The 15468-nt window shown below is 39.7% G+C and overlaps 1 protein-coding gene, 1 long non-coding RNA gene and 1 pseudogene across 3 annotated transcripts; all 3 read left to right on the top strand.

Annotated features, from left to right (window-relative positions):
- The first annotated feature begins 783 nt into the window (after positions 1 to 783).
- On the top strand, positions 784 to 5422 carry LOC146971295 (organic cation/carnitine transporter 2-like; annotated as a pseudogene). The gene is made up of 9 exons (XR_015038118.1): positions 784 to 1049; positions 1180 to 1277; positions 1440 to 1609; positions 1727 to 1898; positions 3301 to 3391; positions 3530 to 3624; positions 4418 to 4616; positions 4731 to 4913; positions 5373 to 5422. The product of XR_015038118.1 is annotated as an organic cation/carnitine transporter 2-like (transcript).
- A 176-nt stretch (positions 5423 to 5598) lies between these two features.
- On the top strand, positions 5599 to 6101 carry LOC146971296 (uncharacterized). The gene is made up of 2 exons (XR_015038110.1): positions 5599 to 5733; positions 5980 to 6101. It is a non-coding gene; the product is annotated as an uncharacterized LOC146971296 (long non-coding RNA).
- Positions 6102 to 7681: 1580 nt separating this feature from the next.
- Positions 7682 to 12326, top strand: map2k2b (mitogen-activated protein kinase kinase 2b). The gene is made up of 11 exons (XM_085805829.1): positions 7682 to 8578; positions 8685 to 8895; positions 9008 to 9154; positions 9940 to 10017; positions 10327 to 10378; positions 10625 to 10749; positions 11105 to 11318; positions 11409 to 11461; positions 11609 to 11670; positions 11865 to 11910; positions 12178 to 12326. The coding sequence occupies exons 1-11, from the start codon at positions 8490 to 8492 to the stop codon at positions 12286 to 12288; spliced, it is 1188 nt and encodes a 395-aa protein (XP_085661955.1). The 5' UTR covers positions 7682 to 8489; the 3' UTR covers positions 12289 to 12326.
- The last annotated feature ends 3142 nt before the right edge of the window (positions 12327 to 15468 follow it).

The raw sequence follows: 15468 nt of genomic DNA on the forward strand, positions 1-15468 counted from the left end.
GGGTCACGGTGGACGAACACAGGCTGCAGATGTGATGTGACTTGTTTAAGGTGAAATTTTTAATGTGATCAAAGGTCACAGGAGGTCCGTTCATGTCGGATTGTTTTATCTGACGTGTCACTGAGAAATACTGTGATCCAGTGGAGGAATGTTACAAGTCATGCAGACAATCTGTCTTATTATTAGTATAATTGTGGTACTGATACCGTCAGTTAAGCAAAGTTAAAGGATACTTATTTCTCTACTTTATTGCTTTATTTGAATATAAGATACATGATGTTGCACCATCTTGTGGTTGGATACACAACTACTGTAAACAGATGTTTCTGTGTTTTTATCATTGCTATGTTTTCTGCCCTTTTAGAATTGCAGGCCAACCGCTTGTCACTGAGTTGAATACCATCCTTTCTTGTGGAGATGTTAAGGCGCAGACAAAGCTGTCTTACTGTCTGTGCCTTGATGTATCACCAGCCTCAGTGTATGATGCAGTCATCAGTGGACATTTAACAAAATCATATCACTCGGGATGCTCTCACTGGCCTCTCCTCATCTCACCTCATCACGGTTATCATTGGATTGAGTTCAACATTTTACATTATGAACAAGTACAAAACTATAGGCACACAATCCACTGTCTTACTGTACATTTACTCTTCAGAGATTCAGAAACTGGTTTGTCAGTTGTAGCCAAAGAAGTTGAACTTGTGGGAGAGTCTTGGTATGGATTTAGTCACATAACACTGGGCTTCTTTGCAATCAAAGATGGCTGGAAAACCCAAAGACTTCGACGAAATGACGTCTTTTCTGGGCATATACGGACCTTTTCAAATCCTAATAACTGTTCTGTTCTGTTCTGTTTAAGTGCAATTCCATGTGGCTATGTGGGAATAATCTTGGTTTTTGTTTCGGATACACCTGAGCACCAGTGCAAAGTATCGATCAACTCCACACGCAATGGCACTGATGTGGAGCTCTCAGTAATGACAGAGCCATGTCTGGATGGCTGGGATTACAGCACTGAGAAATACGCCGCAACCATTTTGTCTGAGGTATCTGGATGTGCAGAACAAGTTATTAATCATATTTTTTTCATGTTTATATGTGAAATTATCATTCAGCCTTTACTGACAATTGTCTTGCAGTAATCTGAACTACTGTCATCTCTCATTTGAACTGCAGTGGGATCTGGTGTGTGAGTGTGACAATGCATGGAAGGTCCCTTTTTCCACTTCTTTATTCTTTGTAGGGGACCTGATAGGATCCTTTATTAGTGGTCACCTCCTAACCAACTAAATCTTGTATCACTTTTATTCTTGTTGCAGTTGTAGTTGTGTCCTAAATTACTTTGCATGGAAAAAAATGTAATTACGGTAATTCATTTTTTTCCCAGCACCATTATGACAGTTGGTGTTGCATAACTGTGTTGTTGTGTTTTGTATGCTGTCTTACAGGTTTGGCAGGAAACCTGTGTTTCTTTTTTTCACCATGATTTTACAAACAGTCTCTGCTTTGATCCAAGCCGCCTCAGTCAACTGGATCATGTTCTGTGTCTTCAACTGTCTGAGAGGACTTGGTCAGATGTCCAATTACATGACATCACTCGTACTGGGTGAAACAGAATATGCACTTTTACTGGTGTTAAAAGAGTCCCCGTCTTTTCCCAGGAGAAATTGACCATTTTGTTTTCTCTCATCAAAGCCATGTTCTTGATCCTCCTCCTGGTCAGGGTCTGAGATGCTGAGCCAGTCTGCTAGGGCGAACTTCGGTGTGCTGGGCCACAGTTTGGGTTTTGCAATCGGTTTTGCCTCATTGCCGCTCTTTGCGTACTTCACACAAGGTTGGAGGATGCTGCTGGTTGCTACTGCTATACCCAGCATCCTATTCATTCCAACGTGGTGGTAAGTCTGACAAATGATATTGATCAATGGTTTGAAGGCATCACTGGATGGGCCCGCTGGGCGAATGACCACAAAGAGACAAAAAATGACTTCAGAGAGATTCTAATGACAAAACAATTAAAGAAATATGTATAGGGGGGAGACCGGGTATGGTTGTAACAGCATCACTTTCACCAACAAGGGATAATATTAGAGTTATGTGATCAATATCATGTGTACCCACTCACTCCCTGACATCATGTGAATTTGTATGGCTGTATGAAGAAGTGTGCAGGTTTTATAGCCAAAAAACATTTTATTGTTTTTCATTGATTCAAAAAAAAATTCAGTCATAAAACATGCAGAGCAACTAAGTTAAAATCTATTACTATAGATGTACCATCTCACTGTATTATAAGTGCAAGCTGTTCCTTGGAGATCTTTTTTTTTTTCATAAAACTTTTATTCAGTGCTCTCATTTCCATTTTTGGATTTGCCCAAAAATCTTATTAAGTTGCTTTATATCTAGTGGAACCAAGAATCGCTCTAATACATAGTCCAAGTTTAGGTGAAATCGATTCAAAAGAAGACTATTGTCAGTCAAATGAATTCTACACAGGTGAGTATATGGGTAACATTTGTTCACTCAATTTTTGATAAAGAAATTATTGACCAGCAGAGCCTGCTGGTGAGCTATCTTAGATTTAGATTTAGATTTAAGTTTATTTGTCCCATGGAGAAATTTGTCTTCACAGACTGCACAGCGAGGACATATACATAACAAGACAGACAGCAGGGCAGACAACAATGTATACGCAACAACAGGTAATTATACACACAACGACAACAACATGCACAGCACCAGTGACAACATACATGACGACACAGTGAAACAGCGGACAGACAGATCAGTGTTGGACAGACAGATCAGCGGGGCCTGCTGTTCAGGGATCAGGCTTTTTCCCAGGCGAGCCCTCCTGAACTTGAGGGTTCTGTATCTTCGTCCTGAGGGAAGTGGGGTGATGTATTGGTGCAGTGGGTGAGTGGTGTCTTGAACTATGGAGTTTGCTAGGCGGTAGATGGATTTTTCATTTAGTTCTGTAAGGTTGGTTCTTTGCATCTACGCTGTCTATCACTGGTCTGGCCTACACCAATTCTCAGAGCTGATAAATGTCCGTCTTTATTCAGTCACATGATGTTATAGAGGTAAAGTCGTCTGTCATCCGTTCCTACATCTTCATCTGTCTTGAGTCTTATGGCTCAGCTCCCAACCACATACTGATTTAAGTCATTAACACTGTCTGCATCCTGTAGATGTATGTTAATGTGTTCTTCCCTCTGACTGTCATCCCTTTGAAGTTGTGAAAAAATTTTTTTTCATATGTTCACTGAACTCTGTACGTGTGTTTGTTTGTCTGTTCAGGCTGATTCCCGAGTCTCCACGCTGGCTTTTGCAGAAAGGTCGGTTGGAGGAGGCTGAGCCAAGCCCCTGAAGTCATATTCAGGGCTGGAGAGTGCTTGGAGCTCATGGTATATACTTTTTATTTTGTTCACTGTAATTTCCACTCATCATGTAGAAGCTACTGTGCTCTGATTTCAAGAATGGCCCAATTGTGACTGTTGTTTGTCCTTTTTACGTATGTCTGATTCAGCAAAATGAAGGTGAGCAGGAGCAGGCGTACACTTATAAGCACCTGATACATACCGGTAACATGAGGAACATCACCATTCTAAGTGTTTTTGTATGGTAATGTAGACTTGACTCTTCTTTAATCTGTTTTCTGTTTTTAACCTTACTAAATATGGTTTATATTGGGGCAGTGTTTAGTTCAGTTGGTAGAGCACCCACCCCATTGTTGAGGCCCCGGTTCCTATCCCGCGCCGAGCGGCCTTATCCTGCATGTCATTCTCCCCCTCTCTGCCTCCCATTTCCTGTCTCTTTCTCGACTCTCCCATCCATTAAATGCAAAAAAGCCCCAAAAAATATACTTAAAAAAAGAAAAAAAAGAAGAAAAAAAAAAAATAATATACGGTATATATATATATATATATATATATATATATATAGATAGATAGATATATATATGGTTTATATTACACACTCCCGTTTCTTGATTAGTGAAATGTTTGGAGGCCTTTAGACATATATATTGTAATTGCAGGTACAGTTTTTTTTTTTAATGGGGGGAATAAATCCTACTAACTACAATGATTGCAGTGTTTTATTACATGAAGCGTACTTCCGATAACATGAACTATCCTCTTTCATCATAATTTCACACAACTGAAGAGTTTTTATTTTTTTTTAAATTATTGTGTAATTGTCATCAGACAGTGGCTTGTTTTACTGTGGTGGTCACAATATGACCAGATGACCAGAAGTGAAAAGATTTCAATTTCAGTGTTCAATCATATTTAAAGTGTAATAAGCACTACATTAAATAGCATTATTATAGGAAAACAATATATAATTTAAACATGCTGCATTATAGTGCTATTCAGTGCCGATAATTCTTTGTATTGTTGTTGTGTTTCTGCAGGATGTCTGGCGCCCTGGTCTACTATGGCCTCTCTCTAAATACTAGTAACTTGAATGGAAATGTCTACCTCAACTGCTTCATTTCTGCTGCCATTGAAATGGTGGCAAATGTAGCCTCTTTGCTGCTGGTTAACCAGGTCCCCAGACCCACTTTCCTCTTCTCTACACTGTGATTGTGGTCATCGGGCTGCTTCCCGAGGGTCTGTACTGTAGACACAAACTACAACATTGACTAAACTGGACATTAGAAAACATTATACACATGTAAAATTAATTATGTTTTGTCTAGTCCTCACGTTTGTTTGTCTTTCCAGAAATGCATATCATGCTGCAGGTATTAGCCTTGCTAGGAAAGATGGGTGTCTCTGCTGCTTACTGCTTCATCTATGTGTTCTTCACTGAACTGATCCCCACTGTGGTCAGGAGCATGGGAATCGGGATCGCCTCCACAGCTGCAGAAATAGGCGCCATCATTTGTCCCTATGTGATTTACATGGGTAAGTGTTTTTGTTTGTTTATTTGCTTGTTTGTTTTGATTAATTAATGTATTCATTTAGCTTCTTTCTGTTCTTGTAGTTTTATTTTCACAAAACTATGTGTCTATAACTATAGGAAATAGTGATACACTGTGAACATAGGTAACAGATACTCAAGTTATTTAGTATTGCATTTAGGGATTGCATTGACTCAGTATAACAGATTTGTCACACTCTCACACACACTCATACCATATATGGAGAAACTCGAGATTTCTTCATATTTTGCTATGGCCTGACGTATTTGCTTGATCAGCATCCTTTCTTTTGTTATTGCATGCAGTCTGTCATCATGGTGCTTTACCTGTCATTTTGCATTTGCTGTATGCATTCATTTTGCATCCATAGAACTTACTAACCAGGCTTTTAATATCATGAACCGCACTACAGCACTCTTCCTCTTTGTATCTTTCCCTAAAGAATCAGATCTATTGGCCTTTTTCACAGGTCACAGATATTTTGACTCGTGAGAGCAGGAAAAGCAAATTCAAGCTAAAATCATTGATGATGGCACTGTTCTCACACATTTCTATTATTACTAAAATCATATCATGCTTAGTATTCATTACAACTGTTTCACAGGTCAAAATGTCAGGTAATTTGAAGGTTTGAAAAAACTGAAATGCCTTTTGCTCTGTTTGCAGGGTGTTTACAGCAAGATCCTCCCATACATTGTTTTCGACACAATCAGCGTCATGGCTGCTGTTGTTATTATGTTGCTGCCGGACACCAGGAACACCACACTCCCTGACCTTATCACCCAGGCCAAGCCTCTCAGAGGGTATGTCGCCATATATACCGATGTGTGAGCTATGATTAACAGAAGTAAAGATTATCACTCTTCCAAGAATTAGGCAGCAATTCAATAAAACTGGAACGTGAAGATATTGTAATGTAAAGGAGGATAGGCACAACTGTTGTTGCATCAACAGCAGGTCTACCGCTACATTGACAGTGTTAGAGATGTTGGTGATTTTGTGCATTTTTATTTTTTTTCCTTTCTCTGTTGCCTCTTTCTATTGTGAAGCTGCTGCTGCTGTCCAAAGGAAGGGGCTACAATCAGAGCAGACACAGCTGAAGGCTGCGAATAAATGAGCAAGAGCTCCCCCTGCTGAAAGAAAACACACAGCAAGATTCAAGTGGTCACAGGAGGAAAAAAAGCCTTTATATTACAACAAATGCACAGTGTTTCTGTGGGATTTGATATGTTAGTGTGACATTGATGTAGTTGAGGCTTGTCAAACAGTACAGAAACAAATTTTCAAATTCTACCATCTTGAAATGACCAGCATCTGTGTTTTATACACAAAGAAGTGGCTGGATTACATTTCACATCAGTTGTAGTCTATAGGCCTAAAGCCCAAGGAAATTATCTGTTTGGGGAAGAGATAAGGCATTTCTTAATATTCTTTCAATAAATTCACTCTACTGTGTGTTTGTGTTGTTAGTTTGTTTTTTGTCTGTTTGTTTTTTTCATGTGCTGATAAACTTATCTGCATGAAGTAATTGCCACCTATCACAAGTGTAAAACATGGAAAGTTACATTTTATATACAGTATATACACACACACACTATATATTATACTAGACTATAGTATATACGTATTGCTTTCTTAGAGTGAGTATAAACTTGGGAAGCTGTGTTTTTTCAGTTTGAAATTATTATTTTTTATTTTGCTTACTAATGACTAATGATTAATACATTCACCAGTGAATTGTGAAAGATGGTGATTAAAAAGTTCAGAAAGCTATTGTCATGCCCGCCTGTCCCACCACTGATGTTTGGCTGCTGTAGAGTACCAGATGAGCAAAGCAGGGAATTTCCCCAGGGCTCCAAACCACTAATGATCCAGTGTCCTAGGTCTGCTACATGTCATTTGGTTGATCCAGTGTCCTAGGTCTGCTAGCTACATGTCATTTGGTTTTGGTAATTTGATTAATTACAAATGTGTGAGGGGATTTGCACGTACACGCTACATTATAATCCTATTGTCATTTCTTATAGATGAGCTATGTGTGTCAAAATCTAGTTGACATTAGACATTGCATGAACAATGTGCTGTGTGCCCAAATGATGAATCCAATCATGCCAAGGTCTACAGACCTGCTCTCTTGGTTGCCACTTTATTAGGTAGGTGCCTAAGTACCCATCCATATATTCCTCCATCTATACATCTATATATCGCAGGGGGGTGGAACTAATCCCATTCTCAGGTGACAGTTTGGTGGCTGCAGTGTGAAATTCGGTTGCATTTTGTTGTGTTATACCTGAAACACGTTTCTTATGCAAGTATTCTCTACAGTTCAAAAGCACCACAAACTCCAATCCAATATAATGATGAAGTTGGATCAACTATTTCAACAAAAACTCAACAAAATAAATTTTCATGAAGGTGATATTTATTGCAGGACTGATGCAATTGTAATAAATGTAATGTAATAAAGTTTAGTTTGCATCATCTACTGTTTATACTTTGCCAGATTTGCCAGAAAGAAAGAAAAGAAAAAAAAGAAAAATTAAACGCTCAGAAACCAAATGTCCAATGACCATGTCTAATAATAAGTGAGAACAGTGCTGTTGGAAATATAATCCCATTTTCATACACTGCACAGCTGACTGTCAACGTCTCAAGTATCGCGAGATTCTCTCCGTAGTTAAGCCGAGCAGTGTGAGCTACTCCTGGGCCCCGCTGCTGCTGCTGCCGCTGCCCCCGCTGCTGCTGCTGCCTTTTACTGGGACCCGGTGTGTGTGTGTCTGCAGCGACCACACGCACATACACACTCACACACACCTGCCCGCTTAAACGAAGGGGCAAGGATACGACACTGACCGACACTACGGCACCAAATGAGCTGGTGTTTCTAATTTACAGAGCCGGGGAAACAACGCCGGAAGTAAAGTAAAAGAGTCGCTTACTCTCGTTGTTAGATGTGTTGGTATCGCGCAACAGCTAGCAGTTAAAGTTAGCTCGCTGCTAGTGGTGGCTCTGCTTCTCAAAATGTTTGGTTTGCTGTCACGTCGTAGCTAGTTCAGTGCGGGTTAATTTAAAATCCAGTTGCTGCACGTTGGGACAGTGACCATAACACTAATAGTTGTGTGTCCAAATAACCTAGCCGCCATTAGTAGGTGCAATATTAGCCAACTAGCAAACGGCAGCATTATAGCATCCGATTCTCTTTAATCATCTGAAGCCTTGTTCACTGTATTGGGAATCAGAAAAGGATCGGGTTTATTTTTTATTTTATTTCTTTAGAGAAGTCTGAGACCAAGCAAAGTGTTGAGCCTGATTAATCATATTGAACTGTCCAACCTGGCAACTGACAGGAAACGCGAAGTGCGTTTTGTCCTGAAAGCGTCCACAAGACAACACTGTTTTTTGCTATTTAACCTGCAAACCCAGTGCTTATGAAATTAATACTTATTTCTGCATATCAAAAAATATCTACTTCGAGAGGTTAGTCCCAGTAGATTATTATTTGCAGTCAGGAAAGACAAGTGTCCCTTAACCCCAGCCCATAGTTTATCCACAGTAAATCATGCCTCCTAAAAAGAGACCAGTTCCTTTAAACATTGCACCCACTGGCGATGGATTATCCCCCTCCACCAACACAGATGTTTCATCTGAGTAAGTTATCCTACCAACCAGTTAACGTTGCATCCTGAATAAGATATGTCATTCATTTGCACAACTTAAAAGATGTATTATTTATAGCCCATATCCATTTTCTCAGGGCCAATTTAGAGGCACTTAAGAAAATATTGGAGGAGCTGGACCTGGATGAACAACAGAAGAAACGATTAGAGGCTTTCCTTACCCAGAAAGCCAAGGTAGGCGAGTTAAAAGATGATGACTTCCAACGAATCTGTGAGCTGGGTGCAGGCAATGGAGGTGTAGTCAACAAGGAGTGCCACAAACCATCTGGAATAATCATGGCCCGGAAGGTGAGTAACCGAGGGTGCAGCTGGATGTCTTGGATGTAATAAAAACAAAAGTTGTAGTGTAGGAAAGTAATCCTGAATTAACTTTCTCTCTCGATTCTCTGTTCTGTTTCAGCTCATTCATCTAGAGATCAAACCTGCGATCAGAAACCAGATCATCCGAGAGCTTCAAGTGTTGCATGAGTGTAACTCTCCCTACATTGTGGGCTTCTATGGAGCCTTTTATAATGATGGAGAGATCAGCGTCTGTATGGAGCACATGGTGAGAAACATGAAGAGGAATGACTGTGTGTGTGAGTAGCTGTAAAAGATATTAAAGGGATGGTTCAACATTTTGGCATATTCGCCTATTGCCATAATGCCTATAGTCATATGGGTAGGTTCATTACCTTTAATTTGCCATGCTATGAAATAATCATGTATAATTATATAACATTACAACACTCTGAACTATAGTACTAGCGCTTTTGAAGTCACTCTGCCCAGCAGCCGTGTCTGGAGTGTAGTTTCAGCTACGCATTTGCCTCGAAAACAACTCTGTCTCGTAATGTGACATTATTATTTCATAGCGTGGTGAATGTGCAGGTCACAACGAGAGTGTGACCTGCACAAGAGCCTTTTGGAATTGTTGGATTGTGTATTTGATGAGTTTTGAACTCAAAATGTTGAACTGTCCCTTTAAAGAGTATGTGTTGCCATATGTGGCAATTATCTTATTTTACCCCATTGTTCTAACGTGGTTATTGCTTAACAAGGGTACATAGTATCAATGTCTGGGATATATTAGGTAAGCAAATAGCTGGCTTATACAGCCAGAAGGTTGAATGGGGAAGAAACAGGCAAGTGTAAAGACCTGAGAGACTCTGGCAGGTGTAAAATCATTACGGTACATTACATTACAAACCACTTTGAATACTTGCTCTGAAAAAACATGTTTGTGTATTCCACAGATTGAAAACCAGTAATATCTAAAAGGTACCTTTGAAATTATGTGCATTTTTATTTCATGACCCACTGTATTATTTGTTCTCTCCCTTTGTTGTCCAGGATGGTGGATCTTTGGACCAGGTGCTGAAAGAAGCAAGGAGGATCCCTGAAGAGATTCTGGGCAAAGTCAGCATTGCTGTAAGTACAGCAGTATAAGCCATTTTAATATATGATGTGATAGTAAATTATTGTTTGTAATTAATGAAATAATGAAAAGGCACAGTTGTTTTGTGGAGATATAAAGCATTTTCATCAACAAAAAGATATTTTTGTTGTCATAGTACTCTTTCACTTTACTGTATTGAGCTCAAAATAACCCACAGACTTACAATGCAGATGCACAGCGTGGGCCTAGATGGGTTTCCTGCTTGTTTCTGAATGTTGTTTTCACATTAAGGTTATTTACAGTTATTGACTTGAATAATTTATCTCCTTAAAAAAAAACAGGTTTTGAGAGGCCTCGCCTACCTGAGAGAAAAACACCAAATCATGCATAGAGGTATCAGAGTTTTCATCAAGTTGATTATTTACTTTTCTATTTAATAAAATGGAGATTCATCTGTAAGCCATAGCAGTAGCAAGGTGCCTTAAATTTAGCTGAAGCACATTAATACATGTAGATGCTGAAGATAAATGAAATGTAAATGATTCATTTAACTTTGTCAATAATTGTTATGTATAGTGGCACATTATCATCGATTTCCACTCAGATGAAGTTTTCTTAACGTATCCTTTTTACTCACAGATGTTAAACCTTCAAACATGCTGGTGAACTCACGTGGTGAGATCAAGTTGTGTGACTTTGGCGTGAGCGGGCAGCTCATAGACTCTATGGCCAATTCCTTCGTTGGGACAAGATCGTATATGTCGGTATGTTGGTCTCTCTGAATTATACTCAGTTGCTCAACATTGCTTCGTCTAACTTGGTTCGCTTTTCGAATTGATTGTTTCAATTCTTCATCATTTTGTCAACACCACAAAGCTCTATTAAACTATGAATGACCTCACTTTAACCAGTGCCTCAGTTTGAAATATGTGGTATATTATGTGATTTAAGTTTTTATGAGCAGCCCAGCTGTCCACAGACAGTTCAAAACAAATATAACACCACAACGAAATACGACCCATTTCATATCTGACGTCTAGTGCTTGAACAGCTCCTTGAATTTGTCGATAAAACATGAAATTTTGACCTTGTTATGCGTTGTTAATGTTTGTTGTTTAGCCTGAGAGACTGCAGGGAACCCACTATTCTGTGCAGTCAGATGTATGGAGTATGGGCTTGTCCCTTGTGGAGCTGTCGATTGGACGTTTCCCCATCCCTCCTCCGGATGCTAGAGAACTGGAGGCCATATTTGGACGACCCATATTGGATGGTGGTGAGGGGGAGACACATAGCACTTCACCCAGACCGAGGCCGCCAGGTAGACCCGTCAGCGGTGAGCAACACAAACACAGTCTGACAAAATCAGTGTGTTTTTATGTAACAGTCTTGTTTGAAATGTTGAATATGAAACCACCTTTTCCAGGTCATGGGGCTGTAATGGCCATCTTTGAACTCCTAGACTACATCGTAAATGAGGTGAGAATCTAAACATTTACAGCTAAAAAGAACATGAATCTGATTCCACATAGTGATAGCTACTATATATAGAACTGGTGCTGTTGGTGATATGGTCGTATTTAATCACCTCTTTCTCAATTTTCTTTCCTATTTTCTGTATTTCAGCCTCCTCCAAAACTACCACATGGTGTATTCACTTCTGACTTCCAGGACTTTGTAACAAAGTGGTGAGACAGCAGTTTATCCTGACAACATTGCTCAGCTGTCTTTTGTTACAAACACTGGACACACGCAACACATTTTCAGTTTTGAGTTTAAGCTAAATTGTCATATTATTAGATATGATTTAATGTTTTGTGATAAATTTGATGGATGAAAAGCTCTCTCTAAAAGATTCCTCTCTTCCTCTGTTATTTTACAGTCTCATCAAAAATCCAGCAGACAGGGCAGACTTGAAAATGTTGATGGTAAGTGTTAGACTAAGACTAAGGCCTCTTTGCACAGGGGACATGTTCAATATCAGAAAAATCAAAGATTTAGATCACAAAAAAATATCTGCTGTAGAAACACTTCTACGCCCAATCTGCCTTGAGGTCAGCCTTTTTGATATTTTATAAGAGCAAATGTTGTATTCATGCTCGCTCTTCAGTCTGAGCCGGCAGCACAAACTGTTAATTTCAAGTTTTCAAAGTCTAGCATCTTATTCCTGTGTGATTGTCTGTGTTTTGTTTCAGAACCATACGTTTATCAAGCGGGCTGAGGCGGAGGAGGTAGACTTTGCCGGCTGGCTTTGTAAAACCATGGGGCTGAACCAACCGAGCACTCCCACACGTCCTGCAGACTGAACACACTCTCTGTTTACACTCATGCTCACAGTATGTAAGAACATAGAGAAGCTGCTGCCTAAGACCATACACCCACACATCAACATCTTGTTTGCCACATCCTCCCTCAGGTGAACCCCCCCCTAAATGCTCCAGTCATCAAATGAACTCTGCTGACATTTAATACAGTTGATGGGAAGGATACTCTATCTACAGTTTGTACCTTTTTTGTGGAGTCAGTCCGCTGAGATTCTGTTATCCATGAAATTTTTCTTCTTAAATCAATTACAGCATAATTCCTCTGAATGTTTGTTGGCAACGTGGAGAACATTGGTTATTAGTAATTTGTGTTAAGGTCAATTCAGGACTGTGGGCCATCAAATCTCCCTGGAGACTAACATACCGTTAAGCTTTTGTTCATCTTTGCCTCAATATCCAGTAGTCATACAGACTGTACACACTGTATCCAAACTGGAAGATTTGTCTCTTTAAGTAATTTTAAAACTAATATAATACCTGTGCTCAATTTTCAAACTTGTCTTTCTCTCTCAGTTCAGCATTTTACTTTTCTCGTCTGAATTTCTCCAAAGTGTTCTGGGTCTTATAGCACTTATACGTTAATCTCAGTTATTACAATCATGGTTATGTATCTGTGTGTGTGTGTACAGCCAGATACATCATGTATGGATTTGTTTTTATATATGACATGCAGACACACTGAGAAATGTTTGTTTTTCTGAACAGGTCAGGTTAGGTTTGTCTGTGTTGGCAAGAGGTGACCGAGTTGAGGACATTTTCTGCATTTTTTGACATTTGACGCAAATGATTTCTACAAATTTTGAGATGCCTTCAGATGAAGCACAGCGTTTAAAACATTTTAGCATGACACTCATGTCAGAGCCAAAAAAATAGTTCAAACCTTAAATGCACCCTCTGCTCTCTCTGTCATGTTTGGGGTTGTTTCTTAGTAACTTAAAACGACATCCTCAGTTTGTTCCAGTATCATTAGCTTTAGATTACCTATGCTGGGGCAGAGGCTGCCTTCAAAAAAATAAAATGAATGAATAAAAATAGAGATCCAACCCTGGACAGCGCCATCTGTAAGAAAACTCTTCAGCAAGCTGCATCCCGACTTGTTGTGTAGTCTCAGCTGAAACAAGTGGTAATATCTTTGTATGCGCTCTGGTGTAAACAACAAGACATGGATTTGTCATTGAAGTGCATTTCACTCCTTTGTTTTGTTATTTTTGTGTACTTCCTCCTTTCGGTTATGGTTTAAAAAAAAAAAAAAGTTTTTTATGGTAAAAATCATCAAAGGCTTTTGTCTTTATAAAGTCATAATTGTCAATAAATGGTATGTATTGAAATATCTGAACATAATGTCCTAATTTTCTGGAATATTGTCTTACACTTGTTTCACCAGATGGGGGCAGCATATTAACTGCCTAGCACTGAGGACCTCTGAAGCAATTACTAACCAAAGTAACCAACAAAACAAAGATATGAAAATATGCCCTGACTGAGTGGTGTGTGTACAATGTTGCAACCAAATTAACTTAAAGAAGCCAAGGAAAGTGAAGTATGATGACATATTAGACCTGATGATATTAGAATGATGATATATTAGTCCTCTTTAAATGAGGGGCAGAGTTATTCATCTGTTCGGCCAATACCCGGTGTTGTGATGACATGTCTCCCCTTCAATATTTGTCAACTTGAGTCAGAAAGTGAGAGGCCTTGAGCTCTGAGACGACATAGTGTGGCTAAGTCTGAACAATGTTGATGGGGGTGGGGGTGGGGTGGGGGGGGGGGACTACTGCAGCAGAAAAACAGCACAGTCTGCAGTCATTAATATGCAAATATGCAAATAAGAGGGTAATTAAGATTGGGCGTTTGTCAGTGGCTCTTTGATTGCTAATGAATTCCAATCCGTACGAAAGAGGGAGGGGACGACGAGCTGAGAATGAAGAAAAAGAACAGGATGTTATTGTGCTTTTTCTTGCAAAAAAAGACAAGAAGAGTGAGTGAATGCTCGATGGAATGTAAAAGCCTGATTGGAAAGAGATTATGCTTTGATTTGTGCAAAATCACGCATCTTGCTGCTGTTACACACAAGTATAAACAGGATGACAGCCACCCAAAACTGATACAAAACAGTCATATGTGGGAAATGCACTTAGAAATATGGTAAAAAAAACAAAAACATATATATATATTTCAGCACTAACAAAAGTCACAACATAAAAAAGGGCGAAATGGGGGGCGATGAGTTCATGCCAACACAATTAACCGTGTGCACTGTCACTGACTATTCAGCATGGCAGACTAGAGCCACCACAGGGAGGTAGAAAGATCTAGAAAGATCCCTGCTCATTACGAGTGATGTGGCCGACCCCTGTTGAGAAAGATGCTCGGGTATCCTGACGCTGGCAGTGATGTGCAGCAGCAGCAGCATGTTGTGTGTCACAGAAATTGTTTTTTTCATATTTTTTTGTCAAAGGTGGGGGGCCTCCCGTTCACACACGAGCACACACCGCTGTTATTGCTGTTTCAGTGGTCCCTTGACACATGTACATCTTCCTCCTCGGCACGTGAAATGCGAATATGTAATACATGAAATGAAAACAAATTAAATGTTTTGACACAGCTGCTCATGTCACCTTATGGCACAATGACAATACTGCTGCACGTACTGAACTGAACACATTCCCAAATGCTTGAGCCAGGACTTAAGGTTCGAACACTACACTATAATGTATCTGAAATGGCTGATCCCAGGCCTGCTCTGTTGTAATGAGCAGTGCGAGTGCATGAGTGTGTTTGTGTGTGATAGAGAGTGTGTGTGAAAGAGAGGGGGGCTGTATTTTTCACAGGAAACAGGAAACCAGAAGTCATAACAGGATGCCCCAGGTTTTCATACTGTACCTGATGCGTGGGTGGCTTTACGGGGGTAACCCATTTACAAAGCTTTAGTTCTTGTATAGAAGAAGAAGAGGGAGCCCAGGAAAGCGTGGGTGGAGAAGAGGGTACACACTTTGGGGTTAGCTCTACACTAAATATAGATTTTTTTTGAGACTTGCGCCTCAGTGTTCAACCTTGATGTTGTTTTGCCTCCATGCTGTTCGTCCTACTTTTTAAAAAGGCAACAAACCAGACGTTTGATGTTTTGTGTAGAGCTGCGATATGATCACTTCCATGGCA

Source organism: Trachurus japonicus, chromosome 17 (assembly GCF_045865225.1).
Source record: "Trachurus japonicus isolate A0001 chromosome 17, Traja_1.0".
Taxonomy (NCBI): Eukaryota; Metazoa; Chordata; class Actinopteri; order Carangiformes; family Carangidae; genus Trachurus; species Trachurus japonicus.